This window comes from Balaenoptera acutorostrata, chromosome 11 (assembly GCF_949987535.1).
Source record: "Balaenoptera acutorostrata chromosome 11, mBalAcu1.1, whole genome shotgun sequence".
Taxonomy (NCBI): Eukaryota; Metazoa; Chordata; class Mammalia; order Artiodactyla; family Balaenopteridae; genus Balaenoptera; species Balaenoptera acutorostrata.
In genome coordinates, this window is record NC_080074.1 from 3,149,551 (window position 1) to 3,175,902 (window position 26,352).

Sequence of the window (26,352 nt, forward strand, 5' to 3'; positions counted from 1 at the left end):
TCATACAGCACGTGGCCTTTTGTGGCTGGCTTCTTTCGCTGAGCATGATGTTTTCAAGGGCCATCCGTGTTACAGCGTGTCTCAGTCCTCCGTTCCCTTTCATCGCTGAATGCTACTCCATTGTACGGGTAGATCATCCTTTATTTACACCTTCATCAGCTGATGAACACTTGGGTTGGGGTTTGGGTTTCACTGGCTGAAATGAACAGCGCTCCCGTGCATTCCTGGGCAGGCTTTTGCTGGTAACTCTAGGTTTAACTCTTTGCTGAAATGCCACACACTGTTGGTCGAAGTTGCTCGGCTAGTGTGACGCCCCCAGCAACACATGAGGTTTCTGATTTCTCCACATCCTTGCCAACTTCTCTTACTGTTCGTCTTTTTGATTTCAGCCATCCTAGGGCGTGTGAGGTGGTATCTCATTGTGGCTTTGGTTTGCATTCCCTAAGGATTAATGATGTCAAGCATCTTTTCATGCTTATTGGCTATTTGTCTATCTTCTTTGGAGAAACGTCTATTCAAATGCTTTGTCTGTTTCTAAAAATTCGATTATCTTATTGAGTTATGAGAGTTCTTTATATATAATGGCTATGTCTCTTACCAGGTAGATGATTTGCTAATATTTTCCCCCATTCTGCAGAGGTCTTTTCCCTTTCTTGAGACTTTACAGCTCAAAGTTTTCATTTCCATGTAGTCCAGTTCACCTATTTTTTTCTTTTGTCATTTTTGCTTTTGGTGTCATATCTAAGAAACCATGGCCTAAGTCAAGGCCATGAGGATTTACTCCTATGCTTTCTTATTAGAGTCTTATAGTTTTAGCTCTTACATTTAGGTCCATGATTCATTTTATTTTTGTGTATGGTGAGAGGCAGGGATGGAACTTTATTTTTTTTGCATATTGATATCTAGTTGTCCCAGCACCATATGTTGAAAAAGACCATTTCCCCATTGGGCTGTCTTGGCGTCACTGTCAAAGATCAACTGACTATAAATATGAAGGTTTATTTCTAGACTCTCAATTCTGTTCCACTGATCTACATGTCCATCCATAAGCCAGAATGACACTTTCTTGATTACTGTAGTTTGGTAGTAAGTTTTGATATCAGGAAGTGTGAATCCTCAAACTTTGTTCTGTTTCAAGATTGTTTTGGCTATTCTATGTCTCTTAAATTTTCATATGAATTTAAAGATAAACTTTTCAATTTCTGCTACAGTTTTGACAGGGATTGCACTGACTCTTTAGATCAATTTGGGGAGGACTGCCATCTTTATGCTATTAAGTCTTCCAATCCACGACATGGGATGTCTTTCCACTTATTTAGATCTTCTTTAATATCTTTCCACAATGTTTTCTAGTTTTCAGAGTAAATACTGTATTTTTGCTAAATTTAGATCATTTTATTCATTTTGACACTATTGTAAATGGAATTGTTTTCATAATTTCATTTTTGGATTGTACATTGCAAGTGTATAGAAACATAACTGATTTTTCTACCTTGATCTTATACCCACAACCTTGGGTAAACTCATTTGTTAGCTTTCATAATTTTTTAGTGGATTTCTTTGGATTTTCTATATACAGATCATGTCATCTGCAAAGGGAGGTGGTTTACTTCTTCATTTCCATTCTCAATGTCTTTTGCTTCATTTTCTTGCTTAACTGCCCAGGCTAGAGCCAGCACAATGTTGAATAGAAGTGGGGAGCACACGCATCCTTGCCTTGCTCCTAATCATAAGGGGAAAGCATTCAGTCTTTCCCATTAAGCATGACGTTAATTGTTGAGTGTTTCATGGATGCTCTTTATTAGAGAGGAAGTTCTTCTATTTCCAGTTTGTTGAGTGTTTTTATCGTGAAAGGGTGTTGGATTTTGTCAAAAAGCTTTTTCTGTGTCAGTCATTCTGAGATGATTACATTGTTTTGTCTTTCAGTCTGTTAGTATAGTGTATTACATTGACTGATTTTTCCTATGTTGAACCAACCTTGAATTCCTGAGCTAAATCCCATTTGTTCTTTTACTATGTTACTACATTCAGTTTCTTAGTATTTCGTTGAGGATCGTTACATCTATCTTCATAAGGAATACTAGTCACTGGCTTTCTTTCCTTGTGACATCTTTGTCTCCCATTTTGGTGTCAGGATAATACTGGCCTCACTGAATGAACTGAAAAGCATGTCCTCTCTTCTATTTTTGGAAGAGTTTGTGAAGGAGTGGTGTTAATTCTTTGTTAAATGTGGGTAGAATTCACCAGTGAAGTCATATGATCCTAGGCTTTCCTTTGTTGGAATTTTTTAAATTACTAATTTAATCTCCTATATACATTGTTCTTGTATATATCCATATAGATATTGATAAATAAATGTACATATTATATTATACTACATTATATTGTATTCTATTACATTATATTGAGAGAGAGAAACTTATTTCAAGGAACAGGCTCACACAATGATGGGGACTGGCAAGTCTGAAACTTGTAGGACAGGCCAGCAGGCTGGAAACTCAGGCAGGATTTCTCTGCCTTAAGGAGAATTTCCTCTACTTCAGGAAATCTCGGTCTTTGCTCTTAAGGCCTTCAACTAATTAGATAAGGTCCACCCATAGTATGCAGGGTAATCTGCTTTATTCAAAGACTACTAATTTAAATGTTAATCACATCCAGAATACACCTTCACAGCAACATCTACACTGGTGTTTGACCAAGTAAGTAGGCACCGCAGCCTAGTCGGGTATATACAAAATTAACCATCACAGTCAGTTTTGGTAATTTGTGCCTTTCTAGGAACATCTCCTTTTCATCCACATTCTCGAATTCGGAGAGTTGTTCACAGTATTTCCTTAGTGCTGTTTATTTCTAAAAGCACTCATAACTTTAGTAATTTGAGTCTTCTCCCCTTTTCTCCTAGGTCAGTCTAGCTGAAGGTTTGCCAACATTTTGTTGATGTTTTTGAAGAACCAACATTGGTTTTATCGATTTTTCTCCACTGTTTTTGTATCCTCTACCTCATTTAATTTGTTCTAGCCTTTATTTCCCTCCTTCTGTTTGTTTTGGCTTTAATTTGCTCTTCTTTTTCTAGTTTCTGAAATTGAAAACTCAAGTTAATGACTTGAGATGTCCTTTTTTAATATAAATATCTCTTGGAGCACTGCTGTAGCTGCATGCCATAAGTTTGGGTATGCTGCGTTTTCATTTTCATTCATCTCAAAGTAATTTCTAATTTTCCTTGTGATTTCTTCTCTGACACATTGCTTTTTTTTTTTAATCTTTTTTTTTTTAATTTATTTTTGGCTGCGTTGGGTCTTTGTTGCTGCACGTGGGCTTTCTCTAGTTGCGGCGAGCGGGGGCTACTCTTCATTGTGGTGTGCGGGCTTCTCATTGCGGTGGCTTCTCTTGTTGCGGAGCACAGGCCCTAGGTGCGCAGGCTCCAGCAGTTGTGGCACACGGGCTCAGTAGTTGTGGCTCGTGGGCTCTAGAGCGCAGGCTCAGTAGTTGTGGCGCACGGGCTTAGTTGCTCCACGGCATATGGGATCTTCCCGGACCAGGGCTCGAACCCGTGTCCCCTGCATTGGCAGGCAGATTCTTAACCACTGTGCCACCAGGGAAGTCCCCACATTGCTTCTTTATGGTTGTGTTCTAAAATCTCCACATATTTGTCAAATTCTTCAAATTTCCTTCTGTTACTGATATCTAATTTAATGTCTGTGTGGTCAGAGAACACAATTTGTATGACTTCCATCCTTTCAAATGTACTGGCGCTTGTTCTATGGTCTAGCATATTGTCTCTCCTGGTGAATGTTTCGTGTGCACTTGAGAAGAATGTGATCCTGCTGTGATGGGTGCACTGCTCTGTAGATGTCTGTTAGGTCTAGGGGTTTTCAGGTGCTTAGTTTTCATTTTTTCTTGTTGACCTTCTGTCTAGTTTTCCTACTCATTATTGAAAGAAGTGCGTCACTATGTTTTAAAAAGAGGTTTTTTAAGTGCTTAATGACTTTGGGAAATGTTTAGATATTAAACAAAAAGCAATACTAGAATGTGCATGCATAATATAATTGCTGCAATGTAAAAAGTATATTGACAGAAGACCAGAAGGAAATTAGTAAAACGTCCCAATGACGGCTTCTGGGACAAGGAGCTATACTGTTAATGAGTTTTCCAACTTTTTAGTAAGTCCATTACTTTGACCATCGTCAAGACGTTTTTAAATAGAAAATCTGACTACATACACGTCACGGGCTATGCAAGCATACAGCCCCCTCCTGTCATTTCAGGGGCTGCCAAACAGCAGCCCCACCCTCTGGTTCTGACCCACTGGCATTCCCAGGGCCCTCTGCTCTCCACTTCCCCCACATGGAACAGAACTGCCACAGGAAGCCTCCTGTATGCAGATGCGCTCGTTTCTGTCTTTAACATGTTTCTGAGACGAGCTGTGGACCCCAAAGGTACATTAGGTGTGAGGAACACCAAAGGAAGCCAGGTGAGGATGCATTTAAAAGCAGCCTTGGTTCACTTAACACATGGAAAAAACAAAGTGCGATGAGGGAAAACTTAAATGCAAACAAGGAAAATTGAAACAACTGTTTCTAAAACTGTAACTTATCAATGAGAAATGAGCAAGAGCTCTTCTCTCCCTGTCACTCGAAGCCCAATTCATGATGACAGTGGAAAAGGCAAACGAAAGGCGGCGCCACTAGCATTCAGCTGACAGCAAACTCCCTGCATCGCTTCTCCTCTGTGTCCCGACTGGTTGGCATCACTTCTCCTCTGTGCCCCTTGCCAACCGCACACCAAATCCAATTCCAGCGCATCCCAATCTCCAGGAACCGCGTGCTAAAATGTCTTCTCTGGGCAAAACTAACCTGTTTAAAAACAACCTGTGCTTTTGAGACTCTGACTTACAAACAGGAACATAAAAATAAACACCCATAATGTTCATAAGTAAATACACTGTTTATGCCAGTCACTTTCCGTATTAGCTTTCAAGAGTAACTTATTTTACGAGAAAATGACATATAAAATCAAATCAATCAGAGCTTACACGTGCTGATAATGAAAATCAATTGTAAAATACTCCTCATCTTCCAAAATGCGTCACCGTCATCCCTCCCATGCGCACAATCCTCATTCAATCACTCCGAGGAGCTGGTCCAAAGCGCCAGAGTAGTTTCTAAATTTAAGTAGCAAGAGGATGGGGAGGGGGGGATGCTTGTTTTTTGCTATGCTGAAATTATTTGGTTCCAGTAAAATATAAGTCTCTACTTAAATTGTGGGATTCAAGGTGACGGAATAATGGTTCTTAATTTTAAATCAGATTTAACATTGCTCAAAAGGAATATGGTAGCCCGTTTGAAAACTACAGGCTTTACTTAAAACTTGCACCATGCCTGGCGGGAAAAAAACTAAAAAAATCCAACAACAGGTGAATGGTTTCACGAACTATGCTACATTATCTCAACAGAATATTATGTGCAGGAGGTGGAAACGATCTTTACAAAGATTTCTTAATAATATAGGGATGAGCTTAGTTACAAGGTTAAATGGGGAAAAGGCATGAAACAATTTTATACATAATGTGCTCTGAATTACATAAATACAACACACGGTGAAAAGACTCAGAGGAGCTCTGCCCAAACGGCTGTCCTCCCCGGGCGCTGCTGTGAGCCCGCGCCCCGTCCCCACGCCGGCCTGATGGGGACACACAGGCACAGACACCAGCGAGGGATGACCAGCGAGCGGCCGTCGGGGGCCCCAACGCAGAGGGCAGTGGGAAACGCGGCCGGCTCAAGGCTAGAGGGGCCGTCCTTCCTTCCAGCCCAAACCGAGACATCAGGACCCCCGGGCTCAGCGGAGCCTGGAGAGGAAGAAACTGGACCCAACCCTGCGCTTCCCAGCCGGGAGCCGCACCTCGCCACGCGGAGCCCTCCTCCACGACAGTCTCCTCCGAGCACGCGACACCCTCCCAGAGTGGCACTCAGCTCCCGGGCTCCCCCTGCTGGCCTCAGCACCGCTTGCGTGGCCATCTTCTCCCGCCTCCGCCTCTGGACAGCCCGCACACCGTGACCCCACCTCCGGGGTCCCAAGAGCTCCCCTGACCTCCGTCCCCAGCCGTCCCTCGTGGTGGGACAGGCACCTCCAGGGCCCACCCAAGACCATGGGCTCCATCCCGAGGTTAGTTGGGGATTTGTTCCACACTTACTTGGAGAGGCTGTGGCTGGCAGTGGTGCACGTGCGTGTGTCTGTGTGTGCCCGAGCGTGCATGCACGTGTGCGTGCACCAAACTTGCATTTTGAAGACACTGTGTCCCTGGACAGCGGGGCAAGGTGCCCCGGAGGAGACCTGGGCTGCTGGCAGCCCCAGGAGGCCAGTCGGGCCGCTGCACATGTGTGTTCTTGTGTGTGTGTGCACATGTGTGTCTTCTTGTGTGTGTGTGTGTGTGTGTGTGCACGTTCACGTGTGTGTGGTGAGGGTTACGGAAGGCAAGGGGAGTCTCTTTGAGTCTCTAACTGAAGGCACCACTTCAACACAGATTCTCTTTCCTCCAGCTTCTCTCTCTTCTGGACAATTAACATCACGGTCACGTCCCTTCGTCCTAGCTTGCTGATCATTCAGACAAACGCACAACGGATCGCTCAGGTCTTACAACGTAAGTTGCTGCTAGACTCATTAAGGCAAACTTATTTACCACATTAATTAAATGGTCTATTTAACATGGAATATCAGTTCTCTAATCACATCTCAGTTGAACCTCTTCTTTCAATTAACAGCTCTGAAGTCTACTGACAGAGGTCCTACTGTTCCAGGATCGTTAAGAACATTTTCATTATCTGTCAAACGAGAGAGGGAGAAGCAGAGAGGCAGGCGCGCTCTCAGGAGCGACCTCTCCCTGCTGAAGAGATGATGGGGGAGCAGCCCGTGCTCGGGGGTTGCTGAGCAATGAAGAGACTCCCATGAACTCGTCAGTGCTGGGAGAGGGGTGCCCACAAAATGGACCAAGTGGGTACATTCTCATCCTCAGGGGATCAGATGCCCTGGAGTCAACCTCACTCTCCAGATTACAGCAACGATGGAATCGAAGCTGACCAGAAACTGAAATGGCTAAAACACAACCTAAAAAACCAACAAACACCAAGGCAGGAAGGTTCACGTGAAGACAAAGTAATATCAGTTTTAAGTAAAAATGCTACAACTGAAGAGTAAACCCCTCCTGTGGCATTTAGATTTTATCCATAGATGAATTAAAAAGTAGATCCTGCACATGTGTTATCAGAATTGTTTTTAAACTTGAAATATAAACCAGGTGAAGGTATATTACAGTTGGCTGCTGCAACATAAATGGAAGAAAAAATATGCATTACTCATAGAGAAACATCACAACCCAACCTAAATGCCCATTAAACCAATTATTTTGCATGTAATTAATAGTCCCATAAAATTAAATGCTACTAGTATATCAAAAGCAGAAAGGTGATGAACTGCTGCAGAAATGCAATTAAAGAAGATTCGGTTTTTAGCTTGTAAGCAAAACATTCAACTGATATTCTGTCACCTTAACCTTACCCATTTAAATCCAAACCATTAAAGCCGGTGCTCTGATGGCCATTAACACAAAACTACACTCCCCATATATACTGCATTTCTCCTCTTACATTAGTAAAAAGAAGATATTAATAATAATAACTGCATCTTAATGTCTTCAGTAGTTGGGCATGTGGATTTAAAGACTTTTTTAAAGCTGGCATCAATGAGAAAACTATTATTCTCTAATATTAGTTGTCATTAATAACAGTAAAATTAATAGCAATTTTCAGTATTGGTATAATTATGCATAGCAACATCGTAAGGCCACTAAAGTTCATGTTTAATGTTTGTGAGAAGAAAACATCATGATATGATCTTACCTATGTATTCGCAAATGAAGACTACAAAGAAAGGAGTGACAAGGTCATTTATCCCCTGAACATATCCACTGGCAGGGTGACGTATGGCCCATATAAACAATATCCTTTCAAAAATCTGAAAGAAAATTGAACAGCTGGTGAAGCAAAAAGTAAACACAGCAGAAACTTTTAAATGTACACATTCTTAAAATATACACTATCAATACTTTTCAATCTCTAATACTAAAATACCAATGGGTTTAATTTTTTTGTAAAATTCCAGTTATCTTAATTTTGTATAGACTCACAAGCAATACGGAGTATGTCGCCAACCCCTGGGCTCAGCCCCACCCCACGAGCTGGCTCCCACAAAGGATGCTCTCTGCTCCTCCAAGCCCCTTGGGTAAGCACTGCGTGTGGCGGCCCTGGACTTGGTCAGCCAGCACAGCAGCAGCCGGCCTACCAGTGAAGGAGAGAGGGATGGAGGGACAGAGGGGTGGATGGGCAGGTGGGTGGACGCATGCATGAATGGGTACATGGACGGATGGAAGGGTGGGGGGATGGAAGGGTGCATGGGAGGGAGGGAGGGAGGGAGGGAATGGATGGATGGATGCTCTAAATTTCCCGCATATGTTTTTTTTTTTGAGGTATAATTGACATATAACAGTGTATTAGCGTCGGGTGTACAACATAATGATTCAATATTTGTAAATACTATACTGTGAAATGATCACCATAATAAGTCTACTTAACATCCATCACCATACACACATTATACATTTTTTTTCTTGTGATGAGGACTTTTAAGATTTACTTTCTTAGCAACTTTCGAAGATGGGATACAATATCATTAACTGTACTCTCCGAGCTGTACATTACAGCCCTACGACTTTTTATTTCATTCTGACCCCCTTCACCCATGTCACACACACAACCCCCAACCCTCACCTCTGGCAACCACCAATCTGTTCTCTGCATCTCTGAGCTTGGTTGTTTTTTTTAATGGATTTTCTTTCAGATTATTTCCCACGATATTGAATAGTTTATTATAAGATACTGAATACAGCTGCCTGTGCTATACAGCAAATCCTTGCTGCTTGTCTGTTTTACATACAGTAGTCTGTACCTCTTAATCCCACACTCCTGATTTATCCCTCCCCTTCCCTTCCCCTTTGGTAACCGTAGGTTTTCTATGTCTGTGAGTCTGTTTTGTTTATGGATTCACGTGTATTACTTGTTGGACTCCACACGTAAGTGACATAACAGACGTCTTCTTAAACCCCTGGAGAGCAATCGGCATCCAGAGGCCAGCGTCTTCCGTCACCCCTACCCCCGCCAGCCATCCGACGGCCCGGGGGCCTCCTCTCTCCCGACCGCTACGTCACTCACGCCACCCTCTCCTCCACCTTCGTTCAGGAGAGAGATCTCGCCAGGCGCAACACAGCGCCCTCAGCCACGTGCACGCACACACGTGTACACACACACGGCTTAAGGAGCGTCGCTGGCTCCACACCCCTACACACGGCGCCCCCGCGTCCAGCCCCTGCCTCACGGTCCTCTCCTCCTCTCCGCCCGGCTCCCAAATTCCAGCTGCGCAGAGCCCGCCAGGCTGTCACCTCCTGCCATGCTTGCTGCCTAGAAAGCCTGTCCCTCCCCTGCTTACCTGGCTTCCAGCTAAGCCCCAGCCCCTCGGTGGAGACTGTGCTGCCACCTGCGCCCCCCAGCCTCCTGGGAGAGCCAAGCTCTGCCTGCCGTGAGCCTCCCCCGGTCCCCCACCCGGCAGAGCGTCCCTGCTGAGCTGAACCGCCTCCCTTCAGTGACGCACCCACCGCCGGCTCCCCCGACCCCGGGCTCCTGCCACTGGGCCAGGCCTCGCTGCCCTCCCGGGCCTCCCACCAGCGCAGGCTGGACCAGCGAGCGTGCCAACAGAGGATGACTCACATCATTTCCAAACGGGCCGACCTTGCAAAGCCAAGCATGTTTGTACCCAAGGAGGTCAACCCCTCCCAATACTGCCTACACTCCTGCACATCACCGGGCCTGTGGTCCAGACACCCCCAAGTCACCACCAGCTAGGGCATTTACAGTGAGGGGCCTGGCACCCAGACGGGGGAGGTCAACCGGGGCACGAGCAGCCCCAGATCCCAGGCCCCCGCCCAAACCCCACCCTAGCACTCATCCACTGGGGTCCTTCCAAATGAGCCACGACGGACCCACCCGTTCATCAGGCGGCAGCGCGGCCCAGCACCTGTAACAGGGGCACCTGGTAAACGTCTGCTGAGTTCGCAACACATTCATGCTCTCTATCCACACACATCTGTCACTTTAAGTCAACAGCTTTCCCACCAGACTGAATATTTAAGTAAGATCAAAAGACCAAAACCATTCACCGAGACTCACCGTGTGCTGTCGCTCACAGACAGCGCCAAGCGGTGAGCCCTCGCGCTCCAGCATGGGGCTCAGCACCCTCGGTGATGCGGGGAGCAGCACCCCACCAGCCAGCGTGGCGGGCAGGCGGGACCCCCTCCGGGCCCCAGCACCTCTCAGTCACCCGTCAGACATGCAGCAGCCACGGCCCCGCCCGGCCACGTGTGCCCGAGGAAAGCCCAGGGACGGGCGGCAGGGCTGCGCGTGCAGGGGGCGGCCTGGGTGCGGAGGGTACAGCGCGCTCAGCCCAGGCCTGCCGGCAGGAGGACCCCAGGACCGCTCGTCAGGAAGCTCCGTAGGGGCCTGGAGCCCTGCAGGACAGGAGCAGGGGAGGGTGGACGGGGCTACACGCGACAGGCGGGAGCAGCGACAGGCAGGAGAGACCCGGACGGCTGGCCACGCGAGGGCAGGAGGGGCGGCGAAGGTCGGCTGAGCATCCCCTTGCTCACTGGGCCCCGGCAGACCTCCATCCAACGCTGCACAGTCCGCCAAAGATGACCGGCAGGCAGGGGGTCCACCTGCACACCTCCCGGGACGCCCGCCCCTGTGTGGTCCCTCCCCTGCAGTGTGAGCGGGGCCCTGTGACCTGCTTCTAACCAAAATACAGCCAAGGGGATAGGATTACGTCACAGAAGATCATAACCCAGCCTGCCAGGAGACGCTCTCCCCTGCTGGCTTCTGGGAAGCCAGCTTCTGAGCTGTGGGCTGCACGTGCAAAGGGCCACGTGCCGAGGAACTGAGGGGGGCCGAGAGCCAGCAAGAACCCGAGACCCCCCAGCTCCGCAGCCTACAAGCCCCCAGATTCTGCCAGCAGCCAGGGGAATTTGGAAGCAGATCCTTCCCCAGGGGAGCCTCAGCTGAGGCTGTGGCCCAGACAGCACCTTGCCTGCAGCTTGCGGAGATCCTGAGCTAAGACCTGCCCAGACTCCTGAGCCGCAGAAACTTTGAGACAACAAATGTGAATAAATGTGTGTTGTTTTAAGGCGCTAGGTTTGTGGTAATGCTGTTATGCGGCAAGACATAACTAATACAGAGGAGACAACTGAGGCACAGAGGAGTTAAGCAACTTCCCCAAAGTCACACAGCCTGTGAGCAGCAGAGCCAGGATTCCACCCTGCTGGTCTGACTAAATGGGGGCCTAGTATAGCCTAGAAAGGGCCACCACTGCTGTGCTTTAGGATAGAAGAGTTGTTTTCATACATGAATCCAAAAAGAAGAGAAGACCAAGAAATTATAATTTTATAGCAAGAAAGAAACAGAAAAGATTATGAGCTCCTCCTGGTGAGGAAAGTCTGCATCGGCTCTATCTGGACCTGCCCGAGGTCCAGCAGGGAGCCGTCCATGCAGCAGGGGTTTGTGTGTGTGTGTGTGTGTGTGTGTGTGTGTGTGTGTGTGCGTGCGTGTGCGTGTGTGCGTGTGAGAGAGAGAGCGCGTGCGCATGTGGACTGCAGGACATGCCAGAGCTTGGAGCACAGAGACCTCCCCTCCTCCTTTGCAATCTCATCCTCCTGGCAAGTGGTAATTTAAGCCGTGGAGCACTCCCACCGTTAACTAAGCCCCACACTTTCAGAGGGCTTGTGACACACACACACACACACACACACACACTCCTAAACCTGCTCACAAGCATGAATGCCATTTTGCCCTCGGCGGCCCTGGCACCAAGAGAAGCCACTTGGCACAGATGACGTGGCCAGCTTTACCCTGGGAGGAATGGCTGGGGTGCTGGAGTCCTGTCCAGTGCAAACAATTCAGCGCCTGTGCAGGCGACTGGAATGGACTGTTCCTGGTGCCGGGAAAGGCCTGAGACAGCTGCAGGGGGGCTGGGCTGGCTGGGGCTCCTGACTCAGGCCCAAAGCAAAGCCTCCACTGGCCCAACTTCTCCTGTGGGGAGTCCAGAGCAGGCTGTCCAGAGACGAACTAGTTCCCCCGAACACTCCACAAGGAACCCAAAGAGAGAACCCCAGAACCTTCAGTTCCCGGAGCCAGGCTGCAGGGCACGGGGGCGGGGGGGCGGGGGGGCGGGGGCTGAGCGTCCCCCTCGGGAACAGGCAGAGGTCAGGCACGTCCACGGCACCGTCCACAAGGAGCGGAATCAGCCACCCAGGCCTCTGGCAGCCGGCGCCGGCCTTGATGTTAAGGCACGTGGAAAGGGTGCACTGTACTATTTTGAGGAAAAATATAGAATTCAGATTTCCTATTAGCTAAGGCAAGCTGTCAGTTCAAATCACTTAGATTTAACTCTGCTTGATCTCTCTGGATAACCTGGAAATTATATTTTTACAACTTTAACCCCAGTAATGTGTAAATAAAGGGCCAGGTGGCTCAAGCATAAAACGCAAGTGGCTTTTAAGGCGGCAGGCAGGCTGAGGCGGCGAGAAGAGCACGTCCGTGGAGGTCTGCAAACCAGGTGCAAATCCCGGCTCTGCCACCACAGAGACACGGGCTTTGGGGCCATCAGGCCCTGAGGTCCGGCCTAAATCACATGGACAGCACCGTGCCTCCCACGCACCTCCCTCCCGCACCTACGCCCCCGTGGCAGGCCCAGGGGCCCCCGGTCTCCTGGCTGGTGGCCCTGCTGACACCTGTACTCACCATCCCATGGAGCGGCGCAGGGGCTGCTGAGATGCGAACACGTCAGGTCACACGTCCAGCCCTGGGGCTTCCCTGACTCTGAGGGAAAAAGCAGACTCCTAGCCGTGACTCCAAGGAGCCGGACGTGCTGCCCTGTCCTCGCCCCTCGTGGCCTCCACCGGGTCCCCTCACACTGCGCCCACTTCTGTCCCTACCTTGGGGCCTTTGCACTTACTTGTTCCTTCCGCCTGGAATGCCCTTCTCCTAAACTTCTCATGGCCACCATGATTTTCAGCATAAGATCTTAGCTCAAACCCTTCTCGTGGAAGACAACATCCTTTACGCCCTATCGAGGCGGCAGATCCTCTTCCCCGCCCATTTCCACAGAGGCCCCCCCGAGGAAGGGTCTTCCTCCATCTCGCTCACTTCTGTGCCCTTGGTCCTGGCGTGTAGCTGAATGGAACTCCATTGGCTGAATGGACGTGTATATGAGTAAGGTCCCCCAGCCTCCATTTTCAGCCCTCGCTCCCCTCTGTTCTGTAAGCTCTCTGCCATCGGGGGGCGCCTGGACCTTCGCCTGGGGTCTCTCTGGACAGACGACACCCGGGGTGTCTCCTGGATTTGGGACTGGCGTTTCCCATTCTCTTTCTCCATCAAGCAATGCTCCAGACCTGGCTCCTCAGATGCCAACCAGTCAGGACCTCAAGGTCCCCCACTTGTCTAAGACGGGAAGTGGCCTGGGAGGGGAGACTCAGCTCCATGGAGGGGAAGGAGGCGGGGGCATTTGGTGCAGGGAGGCTTCGGAGAGGAGGCGACGGCACACAGGGTGTGAGGCTGATGAGGAGTTCAGAGGGAAGGAGGCAAGAGGAGCCTTCTAGAAAGCAGACAGACAGACAGCCACGGCAAGAGGCAGCGGGACGGCGCAGGGCTCAGGCGCCACGCCTGGCTGAGGCTCGGGGCCGACGGCCTTCGCAAGATGGCCTGGCCCCACGTACAGAGAACTCTCTGTTTATCCACACACAGATCCCCCTGCTTCCAGGCCACAAGTCAAGGACCGGGAGTGAACAGAATCTACCGCAGGAGGCTGGGCAAAGCACTCGCGACTGTCCGCCAGCGCCGGGTCCATCCCACGGAGGAGGTGGGTGTGTGCGCCCTCCCCGGGGACCATGCCACCTGCGAGCCGTCTCCATGCCCTCCTGCCCCAATGCCACACAGGCACCCGGCCGCTACCGAGACCTGGAGCCCTCACAGCTTCGATGCCAATAAATAACACCCCCAGCGGCTCTGACGCTTGCGTGCCCTTCACCCGCCATCTGCTCTGGGCAAGCACTCCTACTTCCTCACGTAATCAGAGCCAGGAGGCTGCACCTAGAGCCTCTTGCCTCCTTGCATATTATTTCCCTATAACAGTAGCTATTAATTTAGAAAGTAAGGAAAACTCCCGTGCTTCATGCGTCTCTGGGTGGGAAAGGGAGAAGAAAAGGTACACCACTTGCTTAAATCTTCTTCAGCCTCTCTTCCAACAGTAACGGTCCTGCCATGCTGAGGACACCAGGAGGCTGAGGCAGGCTCCACCCCAGCCGAGCCAACCACCTGCCCCAGGCCCCCGCACCTGCCCTCGCGGGCAAGTCCCCTGGCCCAGGCGTCCCCTCCAGCCCTGCTCTGGGACCAGCCACCCCAGCCCCGAACAGGAAGCAGCATCCGGCTGAGGGGCAGGCAGAAGCTGACAGACAGATGAGCCCCGTCTAGACTCCCAAGGAAAACACTCCACTGACTGTAATAATGTAGAAGAGATCTCCATACAGAGAGGATGCCTGGTGACACTGGGAAAACATGAACCCAAAAGGACAGGGGGGAACCCCGAGTCCTGACCTGCCCATAGCTGAGGGGGGCTGAAGGGAGGGCGCTGGCTGGGGGCAGGGGCTGCAGGATCCGCAAGGCAGCGAGGTGCCCTCGTGCCCCTGGCTGCACCCCGGGCCCCCTCAGCTCCAGCCTCGGGGACCCACGTGCCAAGACCACATGTTCCGACATCTGCCCCTTGCGTGCCCGCCCTGAGCTGTCCGGCTGGCTCAGCCTCCAGGCTCCGTCCGCTCCCATCCCTGCTCCCGGACCCTCTTCCCGGGTGCCGGTGGGACGGGAGCGGGACACTGGACTCGGTGGCCCCAGGAGACAGGGCTGCCGCAGGACGCCCGGCACAGACCTAAACCCATCAGCGGCACAGTTAACTTACTCATTAAAGGCTGTGGGCAGAGAGGCAGTCACGACAGACCAGGTTGTGACGCCAATTAGGAGGATGCCACCTGCCATCGGAAACCACAGCCGAGCTGCAAGGGTGCAGCGTTTCTCTTTCTTTGTTGTTTTCTTTTCACTGACTGATTTATTCTGTACCTTTTGTCTTAAACCACTTCATAGGAGCGTGCTTTGCTTTTGCTTTGAAATCACAGAAAGTAACACTGATTCCAGCCAAAGTCACTTAGCGTCACTGAAAAACTCCCCCACCCATTAATCCGCCACAGGCCCGTGGGCCCCGGGGTCCCCATTCCTTCCCTCTGGAAGCCCCTCGGCTCGTTTCCCAGCAAGGCCGCCACGCAGCCCGGGAAGGCGCTCCGACCATGCGAGCACTCGGGCAGCAGCGTGAAGGGAGGGCTTCCCTGAGGTCACTGTGCCCTGTCCTCGCCGCCGTCATAACGAGCTCTCCCCAGATCAGACACGGAGACCCTGACGGAGGAACAGCAACCCTGGCCCCAGCGCAGAGGGGCCTGTGCTGAGGGACTTCTACACCTGCATCAAACAACGGCACGGTTATTTTGCAAAGAATGAAGGCATCGAGCCATTTCTAAGCTTTTGCTCTCAGACTGGTTAAAAAAACAAAACAAAACAAAACATAAGCCACTGATTGTGCATCGCTTTCCCCAAGCAGGTGTCTTCAAACTGTAACATGCTTTAAGGGTACGAGCTACACACAGGGTCCCCTGGGGTGTCTGCCCTCGGAAGCGCCAGAGGCCAGCGGGAAGCGCACTCGCTCCTCCTGCCCCGCCCCCTTCCCCGGGTCCCATCCGATTCTCCAGGGCCTCTGATACCGAGTCTCAGCTACAACGACAGAGAGGAACCTCACAAAGGACACCCACTCCTCCTTCGCCACCCAGGCCACCTCACCAAGCGGGCACAGCCCCAGGAGGGCCGGCGTGGGGACAGCCGGCTCCGGCCCACTGCCGGGACGCCTGTCTCCAAGGGCCCCGACATGCCCGGATCCTGAGAGCAACTTCAGGCCCGGCTCAGAGGACAGACCAGAGGCCAGAGCTGCTCTGAGTCCCCCAAGACAAAGTGCGAAGAGGTGATGGGTCACTGACATCAGGGGTCAAAAGCCAGCAGCCCCGGGCCAGGACTCCAGACGGAGGGGCACAGGAGCCGGCAGCCGGAGCGCGGCGGGACCCTGGGATGGCACAGGCCGGGCGGGCCACGTGGCAGGAGCCCAGCCTGCACCCTCCCTGCAGCCCCCCTGCAAGGACGCGCCCCTCTAGCCGGGGCCGCGGGGCTTCACCTGGCAGTCGCCCAGCACCCCGGGCCCAGGGGACAGGCGGCGGCGGAGGCAGCCGGGCCACAGGTGCACCAGGGCGGGCTGCCGGCCAGCCGGGGGTGCGGGCCCCCTGCCCGCAAGGCGCCCGAAGGCCCAGGTCAGGAAGGAGAGGCTTCCCAGACCGTGAGCCGGCTGGCCTCAGCAGCTCGGTGTCCCCTCCAAACTCGTGTCCCCACAGACGGCCCTGCCTCCGGGTCATCCTCCCCAAGGCCACGCGCAGCGGGAGCAGGGTCAGCACCACACAAACGGATTCTGTGCCCCAGGGCCTCCAGCACACGCTGCCGAGGACGGAGCCCACCGCGGCCACCACGGGCCCAGCAGTCGGCCACTGGCGCTTCTTCAGGGGCCGCGGTCCCCACGACTCCGTATGTCCAAAACCCAGGTATATTTTATCAACAGCCGTCACAGGAAAGGTGAAAACAATGCATTCACTTGCACAAGACTATTAGCAGAAGCAGGGGAGTTCAAGAAATAACAGACACGGAGAGGGGGTCAGATCTGTCACAGCACATTAACTCGCATTTAAATGAATGTGCTGTGGGTTTAAGTAGCGGTATTATCTGCCAATAAAGAAAGGATGCCCTCCGTGTGTGGATGTGTTTAATGAAAACACAGAATGATCCAAGACAGCTCTAGCAATGAATACTCACTGGTTATTATTTGCTCTTAAAGTTCTGTTGACATTCCTGACACTCTTATCTTTATTAGAGAGAAGGAATTCATTAAAAGTCGTTCAAACTTTAAACTCTTCCTGAAGTATCTTTTCTACAGAGCAATTTATACTCAACGACAATAATAAAAATACTTGCTACTATTACCATCAGGGCTAAAAAAAAAATGAAAATGCGACAGGCATCCCCAGTTTGCTTGCCCAACTTCAGAAACCTGAGCGCCATGCCAGGTTTTTCCTAAAAAACTCCAGCGTTCTCCCACAGAGGGCTCTGGGGAGGGGCTCAGGAGGCCCCTTCCTGGCAGCTCTTTCTGTCCTCACTGTGCAAACCTTATCACAGGCCCTCCACATGCCTCCAAGGCAGGACCAGGATGCCAGCAACTCAGGGCACTCGGGGAGCTGAGATGTTCTGCATTCTAAGAAGTGAAATACATTGAAATTGAAAATGTCGCCGTGCTCATGATTACTTAGGAAAAAAATCTGATTTCAGAAATGTGAAAACATCATAATTCTACCATATGCATCGGCAACACGACTTCACAGCGTACAGAGCACTGTGGAGTTAATTTCTACGAGAGGAGCTGCAAAATATACAGCTCTGTTGAGAAGATCTGTGGGATTTATATCTCCCGAAATCCAGGAGCCGTGTGGGCTCAGAAAGAAAGAGATATTTACAACACAAGTGCTTGCAACAGGATTGAGGGAACCTTCCCCCATACGAATTATAACATCTGATGAATGAAACAAGAATAACAGTCTATAACAAATCTAAAATATAGATTAATAGGCACCCAGATATCACATAAAGTATACACTGAATATAGGTTTACAACACAATTAATAATGCAGCACTCTCTGAAGCAAGCAACAACGCCACGTTTGGTGTATGAATTACTCCACCTTCACCTCCTTCAAATGTGGGGATTTACATCCCACATTTTGTGCTCAAGCCAGTTGTCTTGATAGGTTAGCAAAGCACAGACGTTTCATCACACTCAAAACTGAAGTACAGAAAAGAAACAACACCTTCAAACAAAACATCACAGTGTCACACACGTCACCAGACCAAATATTCGGCACAGCTGATGGGACAACATATCAAAGCACAACTGAGGAATCAGACACTGGTCAGAGGGCATTTTTCCATTTAAAGAGAGGCCAGGCTTCCCCTCCTGGCGGTTCGGCACATGAGATGTTAACACACTTAACCCCATGAGGCAGTAAAAAAATCCATCCTGACCAATTTGGATTTATTTCGGGAATGTACAGTCGCCTCGATACTAGGAAGCCCACTGATAAAATCTACCATATCAACAGAATAAAGGAGCAAAGACCTAGTCTCCTCTCAGATGACACGTGGGAAAGGACATGATGAATCTCAACAGTAATTTAGGATTTTAAAACTATGAGAAAAGCAAGGCACCATCCTTAACATAAGGTATCTATAAAATCTACAGTAAATATCCTAAGTCAAAGAAGAAATGTTAGTGGCAAGACGAGAATAAAGACACAGACCTACAAGAGAATGGACTTGAGGATATGGGGAGGGGGAAGGGTAAGCTGGGACAAAGTGAGAGAGTGGCATGGACATATATACATTACCAAACGTAAAATAGATAGCTAGTGGGAAGCAACCGCATAGCACAGGGAGATCAGCTCAGTGCTTTGTGACCACCTACAGGGGTGGGATAGGGAGGGTGGGAGGGAGGGAGATGCAAGAGGGAAGAGATATGGGAACATATGTATATGTATAACTGATTCACTTTGTTATAAAGCAGAAACTAACACACCATTGTAAAGCAATTATACTCCAATAAAGGTGTTAAAAAGAACCATTAAAAAAAAAAAGAAATGTTAAAAGACTTCTTTAGAATCGGAATGACACCAGGATTCCTGCTTTCAATACTAATATTCAATACTGTAGTGGAAGTCTAGGCCAGCAGGGAAAAAAAAAAAGCCAAGCATGTATATACAGAACAGAAAGAAAAAAACGAAACTATCATTATTCATAAGTAATATGATTAACTTCTTTCAAAACTCAAATACATCTACACACAAAATACCAGAACTGATGAAAGAGATTAGTAAGTTTGCCAGATACAAAATTAACTTACAAAGGTCAACTGCATTTCCATATACTGTCAATAAAAAATTAGACAACACCACTAAAAATTTTAAAAACGCTATTTGCTTAAAGTGTATCTATGAATAAATTTAGTAAGTTGTATAATATATTTAAAGAGGTACGGTTGTTTAGAAGATCAGAAGAACTAAATGCAAAAACAAAGTGTTAATTTTCTCCAGCTGTTCAACAGATTCTATGTAATTTCTGAGATTTCTATGAAATACAACGATTTTAAATTTACCTCCAAAAGCAAAAGGTCATGAGTAGCCCAGAAACAAGAACAGGCCTGGGTGGCCTGTCCTACCAGACATCAAGACCATGTAACCAAGACAGGATGAAGGGGGCACAGGGGTGGGTGGACAGACCAGGGGAAGAGATGACAGCCCAGAAGGAACCCACACACAGCTGCTGTATGACAGCTCATGAGGGCAAGGGGCACCACCACTCATATGACAGCTCATGAGGGCAAGGGGCACAACCACTCATCCACGTGGGGAATTTTAAAAGAAATGGGGCTGCTGTGTCAAACTCCGTGCAAAGTCAATCCCAAATGGTCCTAAAGGTAAAAGGCAAAACTCTGAAACTCTTAGAATATAAGATTTCTTTGAAATCGTGAGGTTGGAAAGGATGTCTCAGTACACAAAAAGGCCTAATCATAAAGGAAAAGACTGCTGAACTGCCTTTGTTAAATTAGGAATTGCTGTTCACACCAGCTAGAGTGAAAAAACAACCTACTAATTAAAAGAAGATATATGTATCCGTATGTTTCCAAAAAAGAATTAGTATCCAGATTATATTAGGAACTCCTACAAATCAGGAGGATAAACTAACAAACAGAAAGATGCAATAGAAATAGGGGCAGAAGCATTTCACAAGAGAGGAAATCAAATGGCCTAAGAAACCTAAGAAAAAATACTTAACGTGATCAGCAGTGAAGAGATCGGAAGTGAACAGCGCCCTGAGACCCAGGCAGTCAGGGAGCCTTGCGGTTTCACAGCTCCCAGGGCAGGGGACGAGGCGGCACTGGGCACTCACCACCGGCCCCTGGGGCCACTCCCTGGTACACCCCCCAGAGAAACCCTCAGACCTGTGCACAGGGACTCAGAATGCTCACGGCAACATTCTGAGAAAAAGCACAAGAACGAACATAACCCAGACGCTTATCAACACTGGACCGGATCAATAAACCACAGAACACGGGAGGGAATACTACACAGCAGTGAAAATGAACTACACGACAAGCATCGGTGGATGGAGCTTAGAACCTTAACCCTGTAATATAAAGAGTGATGGCAAATGAGTACAGACAGCACAGTTCCACTAAAAAAAAAGATTAAAAACAGGCGAAACACACACACACATATAAACTCATGTCATAAAACTATACAGAAACGCAAGAGAATAATTAACCAAAATTCAAGGGAACAGTTACTTGTTGGGGGACAGGGACACATCTGCAGAGGGACAGAGAAGGGACCTCAATGACGCTAGTCTGGCTCTATTTCTTCAGCCTGACAGTGGGTATGTGGAAGCTAATTTTTAATTTTTTCTTTAAATTGGACATATATATTAAAGAAATCTTTCTGCTCTGACATATTTTACCATAAAACCAAAAGGAGAAAAAAAGGAAAGATCTATGGATTAGATCCCCAAAATATATACCAGAAGAGTTTAATGAACTGATTCTATAACAAATATGTATCTCTCAGGCTCTCACAAATGCATCCTCACCTCTGAAGAAAAAAAAAAAAAAAAAAGATGAATTATGAGACCGAACAAAGAGAGGAGGAGAAAGAAGACGCAGACTCGTGGAGCACTGAGTCTGGTGCAGAACGCTCACACCGGGAGGAGGGCACGTTTAACGCATGCGTCCCGCCAACATCTGCCAAGCGCTCACCATGCTACATGCCAGGCCCCAGGAGGAGAAAGACCCAGGCCGTGCCCGGGGAGCTTGCAGTGTGAGAAGAGAGAGCCACGGCCGGAATCCCAGCAAGACAGCTGACTCAGCCACCCACGCCCACCAATGTCCGTTAGGCACCAGAGGGGGCCATCACCAGCGTGGAGGCTGGTCGAGTCTAAGGGGACAGAGACACGTGACAACACGCGGGAAGCACGTGGGCGCGGTGGCGGCCAGGGCAGGAAAGGGGGTGCTGGCAAGCTCGGGGGGCTGCCGAGCAGAGTAGGCTGGGGAGGGGCCCCCAGGCAGAGGAACGGCACATGCAAATGCCAAAACCCTCTTCAGTTTGGCCCGGATCCTCGTGGACAGAGGCAACGCCTGCTCCTCGGAAGCGGGCTTCCTCCCATCCACCGCGGGGCCCACGCTTCTCCACGCAAAGGCTCTTGTCGGGAAGTCTGTCTACAGAAAGTTCACAGTCGGGGAAGGAGTCCAGCATGAACACATCTGTGCTCCACTGGCACCTGCCTCCTGGAAAATGACCATCCTTCAGGGCCACGGAAAACTCATCACACCAACTGGAAGAAGGGTACATAGATAACGTGTTTAAAAGGCCTGCGTGTTTCATTATCCTCTGTGTCTGTTTAAATGTAATGAGACATCACTTCTCCACAGCTAATTGGAAAAAGCATCTACTTTCCCTAATTTGTGAAACTGCTCTAAGAAGCAGATAACCAGAGGGCAGATAATATAACAATTACGGAGGAGAAGTGACCCGGTAGATGATGAACTTATCAAGTGAAAAGGCCCAGCTTCGAAATCTGAAAGAGCTTCTTCCCATGAGCTCCCTGCACCAATCGCAGGGGCCAGAGGGCCTCGGGTCACAATCTGTATTCTCCCAAGTAATAGGTTGAGTTTATTCAACGGCGGACAGAGGATAAAAAGAGCAAGTGGCAAAAAAGTTACGAATTTTACTTTCAAATAACAGCGTTGGATAAAAAGATTAATTACTGGTTTCAACAAAATCTCCTAAGTCCCATGAGGCTCCAGGCAATGCTCCAGGCACCCAAGCCATGGCCCTGCTCCCAGGGAGCTGACATACAGGTGGAGTGAGACCTCATCAACAAGAAGACAAATCCGATCGGATAACAAGCGCCTTCAGACATACAAAGCGGGAGTGAAAGTGGGGGAGAGGGGCTGGGACACCAGCCAGGGTCGCTGGGAACAGCGTCTCCGAACCAGACACCTGAAGTCACAGGTGAGAGGAGGAGGAATCCAGACAGCTGTTCACAAAACAAGTACTAGCGCACAGCTGCTCTGTGTCGTGCGCCGCTTGAGGCACATGCGTTAGGACCGAAAACGAGACAGACAGAAGGTCTGCTCAGATGCAGCGGAGACAGAAGAGCAGAGCACAGGTGGCGGGGGGCAGCCCCAACCCAGGAGCAGCTGGGCCCCATGTCCCAGGTCCCTGGGGAGGTCAGGCGGAGCAGCCTCCAGTGGTTACCCCAGGAGGTCCTACCTCTGCCAAGACCCTCCCGCCATCGGTGGCCTCTGCGTCCGGCTGGGTTTCCTTCAGATGGGGATTTCCAGGCTCCACCCCAGGAGTCTGACTCAGAAGGTCCACGGGAGGCCAGGGAACAGGCAGGCTAAAGGTTTTTCAAGCAATTAAATGAGTGAAAAATGGAACAGACACTTCACCAAAGAAGATCTGAGCGTGACAAATCGTCATATGAAAAGATGCTCAACATCCACAGTCAACAGACAAATGCAAATTGTAACCCCGTAATATCCCACGACACACCTGTTTTTTAAAATAGCTAAAATTAAAAAGACTGGCAAATCCCAAGAACTGACAAGAATGTGGAGCAACTAGGCGTCTCAAGCATGGCGAACTGGCATGGCCACCCTGGAAAAGGGTTTGGCAGTTTCTTATAAAGTGTGTAAACATACCATTCGGCCCAGCAACTCCACACCTAGGCACTTACCAGAGAGGGGAAAACACAGATGCCTTCCCTAGATCTATACCTGAAGGTTTAGAGCAAATGTACTTTGCAATGGCCCAGAGTTGGAAAGGACCCCAGTACCCATCAACTGGTGACCGGGCACACACACCCCCCGGAAGACGGCCCTGCTCGGCGGTGCCGTGGATGGCAGGGGTGAACGTCCCGCCCTGTCCAGGTCAGGGAGCCACTCACTACGTCTGTAAGCTGTATGATTCCCTCTCTGCGAGATGCTTTAAAAGCAGAACTCTAGGGATAGAAAGCAGATCAGCAATTGCCAGGGGCAGGGGGAGGGGATGGGAGACTGACTACAAAGGGACATGAGGGGACTTTTCAGGGCGAGAGAAGTATCCACACCATGATTCCAGTGGCTGGTACATTCCTACACACAGGTGTCAAAACTAATCTAACTGTATGCTTAACACAGGTGAATTCTCCTGCGTGTCAATTAGCTGTCAATAATGCTGACAGGAGAAAAGGAGGACGGGGGGCAGGAGGGGAAGGGGAAGAGGGGGGAGGAAAAGACATCCAGAGCAGAAGTGGGCATCACCTATTGAACGAATAAACCGAAGCACAGACAGACTGGGGGAAACGCTTACAGCAGAAACCCCTCTTCCCGAGTCATGAGAAGCCCAGACTTTACAGGGGCACAAGACCAGCGGAAATCAGAGTCACGTTTCCTGGTTCTGTACAGCCAAGGACAAGCACGTAGGATACAAGCCAAAGCACTACAGCAGCTTCTCTCAGACACCTATGTTATGGGAGGGGCTGCTCCTCTCCCTCGTGTCTTGTGTCTTCTCATTCCTGCTGCTGGAATGCAAGCGTGACGGAGGGAGCTAGAGCCCCAACCTGGACCACGAAGAGAAAGCCAAGCACAGGGGAGCGGCCGATGCACTGCTGATGACCTCTCCCCCGCGAGGGGGCAGCAGGCTCCCGTCCGGGGAAACCACTGCTGCCGTGGATCAGCCTCAGTGTGTCCAAGCCTAACCTCCACGATGCCGCAAACCAGAACTTGACTTTGCCTGCTTCTAACATGAGACCAACACTTCCAGAAGGTTTCCCCACACACACACAATCTGCCCCCCAGCCGGGCCCTGGGCAGGTCTGCAGCTCCGGGAGGAGTGCGTGGGAGCCAAGGGAGGGGCCATGGGAGCTCCACTGCCGGGGGCTCTTCCATCGCCCCGAGAAGTCCCCTCATGTCCCTTCGCTGTCAGTCTCCCGTCCCCTCCCCCTGCCCCTGGCAACTGCAGAGGCGCTTCCATTGGGATCGAGGTCCCAGCACATCACACACGAGCAGGCCAGCAGACACCAGCCGGCAGTGGCTGGATCCCGTCTCTGAAACCAGGAGCCCACAGGCTCAGCTCTACAAGGAGTCGTCAAGTGACAGGAAAAATACAACAGTGAAGATAAACCGAAAGTCGCGTGGCAGACTCTATTTTCCACTAAAAAGAAAAATACGTTAAAATGAGGTTATAATATGTGAGCTCTTGTTTTCCAGATATAAGCACAACTATTGAAAAGGACAATCAAAGAGAAGTACCTCAAAATGACTACTTCTGTGGGAAACTAATTTTCTCCTTTTGTGTTCTGTAATCTAAAGCACTTTGGCTTTAATAATCCTGGATTTCTTTTTAACAAACTTCCTGCACAGACAAGAGATATCCAAGTTTAAAAGTGCATTTACTGGAGCAATCAAAACGCAAAACAAACATTCATAACAATAAGAAAATTCAATTTTAAAGAGATGCCATTTATAATAGCAACAAAAAATATGACAACTAAGAATAAATCTAATAAATTGTACACAGGACCTATTATGAAACAACTTCTAAAACTTCACTGAAAGGCATTAAAGAATGGCCTAAAAAATGGAGAATTAGCATGTTCATGAAAATGAAGACTCAATTTCATACAGATGTCAGTTCTCCCAAATTGACCTATAGATGCTGTGCAATTCCAATCTTAAGTCAAACAGATGTTAAAAACCAATAAGCGTGGAATCTAAAAAATACAACAAACTAGTAAATATAACAAAAAAGAAGCTGACTCGCGGATATAGAGAACAAACTAATGGTTACCAGTGGAGAGAGGGACTATAGGGGAGGGGTTTAAGAGGTACAAACTATTAGGTATAAAATAAGCTACAAGGACGTATTGTACAACACAGGGAATATAGCCAGTATTTTATAACTATAAATGGAGTAAAAATTATGAATCACTATATTGTATACCTGTGACATATAATATTGTACATCAGCTATACTTCAATTAAAAAAAAAAAAAGAGAGAGAGAGAGGGACTTCCCTGGTGGTCCAATGGTAAAGAAACCGCCTTCCAACGCAGGCGACGTGGGTTCGATCCCTGGTCAGGGAACTAAGATCCCACATGGCGTGGGGCAACAAAGCCTGCACTCCACAACTACTGAGCTGGCGTGCCTCAACGAGAGAGCCCACGTGCCGCAAACTACAGAGCCCACACGCTAGAGAGAGAAGACCCGCACGCCACAACTAGAGAGAAGCCCGAGTGCCGCAACTAGAGAGAAACCTGAGCAGACCACACGCCGTAACAAAAAGATTCTGTGTGCCACAGCTAAGACCCAACAAACACAGCCAAAAAGAAATAAGGAAAATAAATAAATATTTTTTAAAAAAAAGAGAGAGAGAGAGAAAACCTTGGCCCCCTGACTCTGGGACTTACGTGGAAGAGCAAAGCCTTAAGATGACCTGATCACTTTTGAAGAGGAAGAGGGGGTGTGAACACCTCCTACCAAATACTGAGACTTAGGGTGAAGCTGAATGAATGAAGGTAACTCGAATACTGGGAAAAAACAGAGACCAGATCTCCACGAATGTGAAAATGGCATGAACAGAGGGACACTGCAAACGTGGGGAGACAAGCTGGACTGGCCACCATGGGAAACGTTCAACTGGATTCCCACCTCACAGCACACACAGCCATCGGATACAGATGAATTAAAACAGGTGTGAATGCTAACACTTCAGAACTTTGAGGTGAAAATAAGGGAGGGAGAACGGCTTGAGGATGTCTGGGTAGGAAAAGATCTCCTCAGGAAGCTAGCTAACCCTAATAGAAGAGATGGGTAAGTTCAACGCCACGAAAACTGAGAACTTCTGATCGTGACAGCCATCAAGAAGAAAGTGTCAGAAACAAGCCACAGAGTGGGAGGAGGAATCTGCCATATACCAACTGCAAA

The 26,352-nt window shown here is 49.2% G+C and overlaps 1 protein-coding gene across 4 annotated transcripts in view; it reads right to left on the bottom strand.

The window, feature by feature from the left end:
- TBC1D22A (TBC1 domain family member 22A) overlaps nucleotides 1–26,352 on the bottom strand; it is a 316,566-nt gene that overhangs the window by 172,913 nt on the left and 117,301 nt on the right. For all 4 annotated transcript variants that reach the window (XM_057557200.1, XM_057557199.1, XM_057557201.1 and 1 more), the window contains one exon: nucleotides 7,893–8,007. In XM_057557200.1, the coding sequence (XP_057413183.1) occupies nucleotides 7,893–8,007 (115 nt within the window). The remainder of the gene's footprint in view (nucleotides 1–7,892; nucleotides 8,008–26,352) is intronic.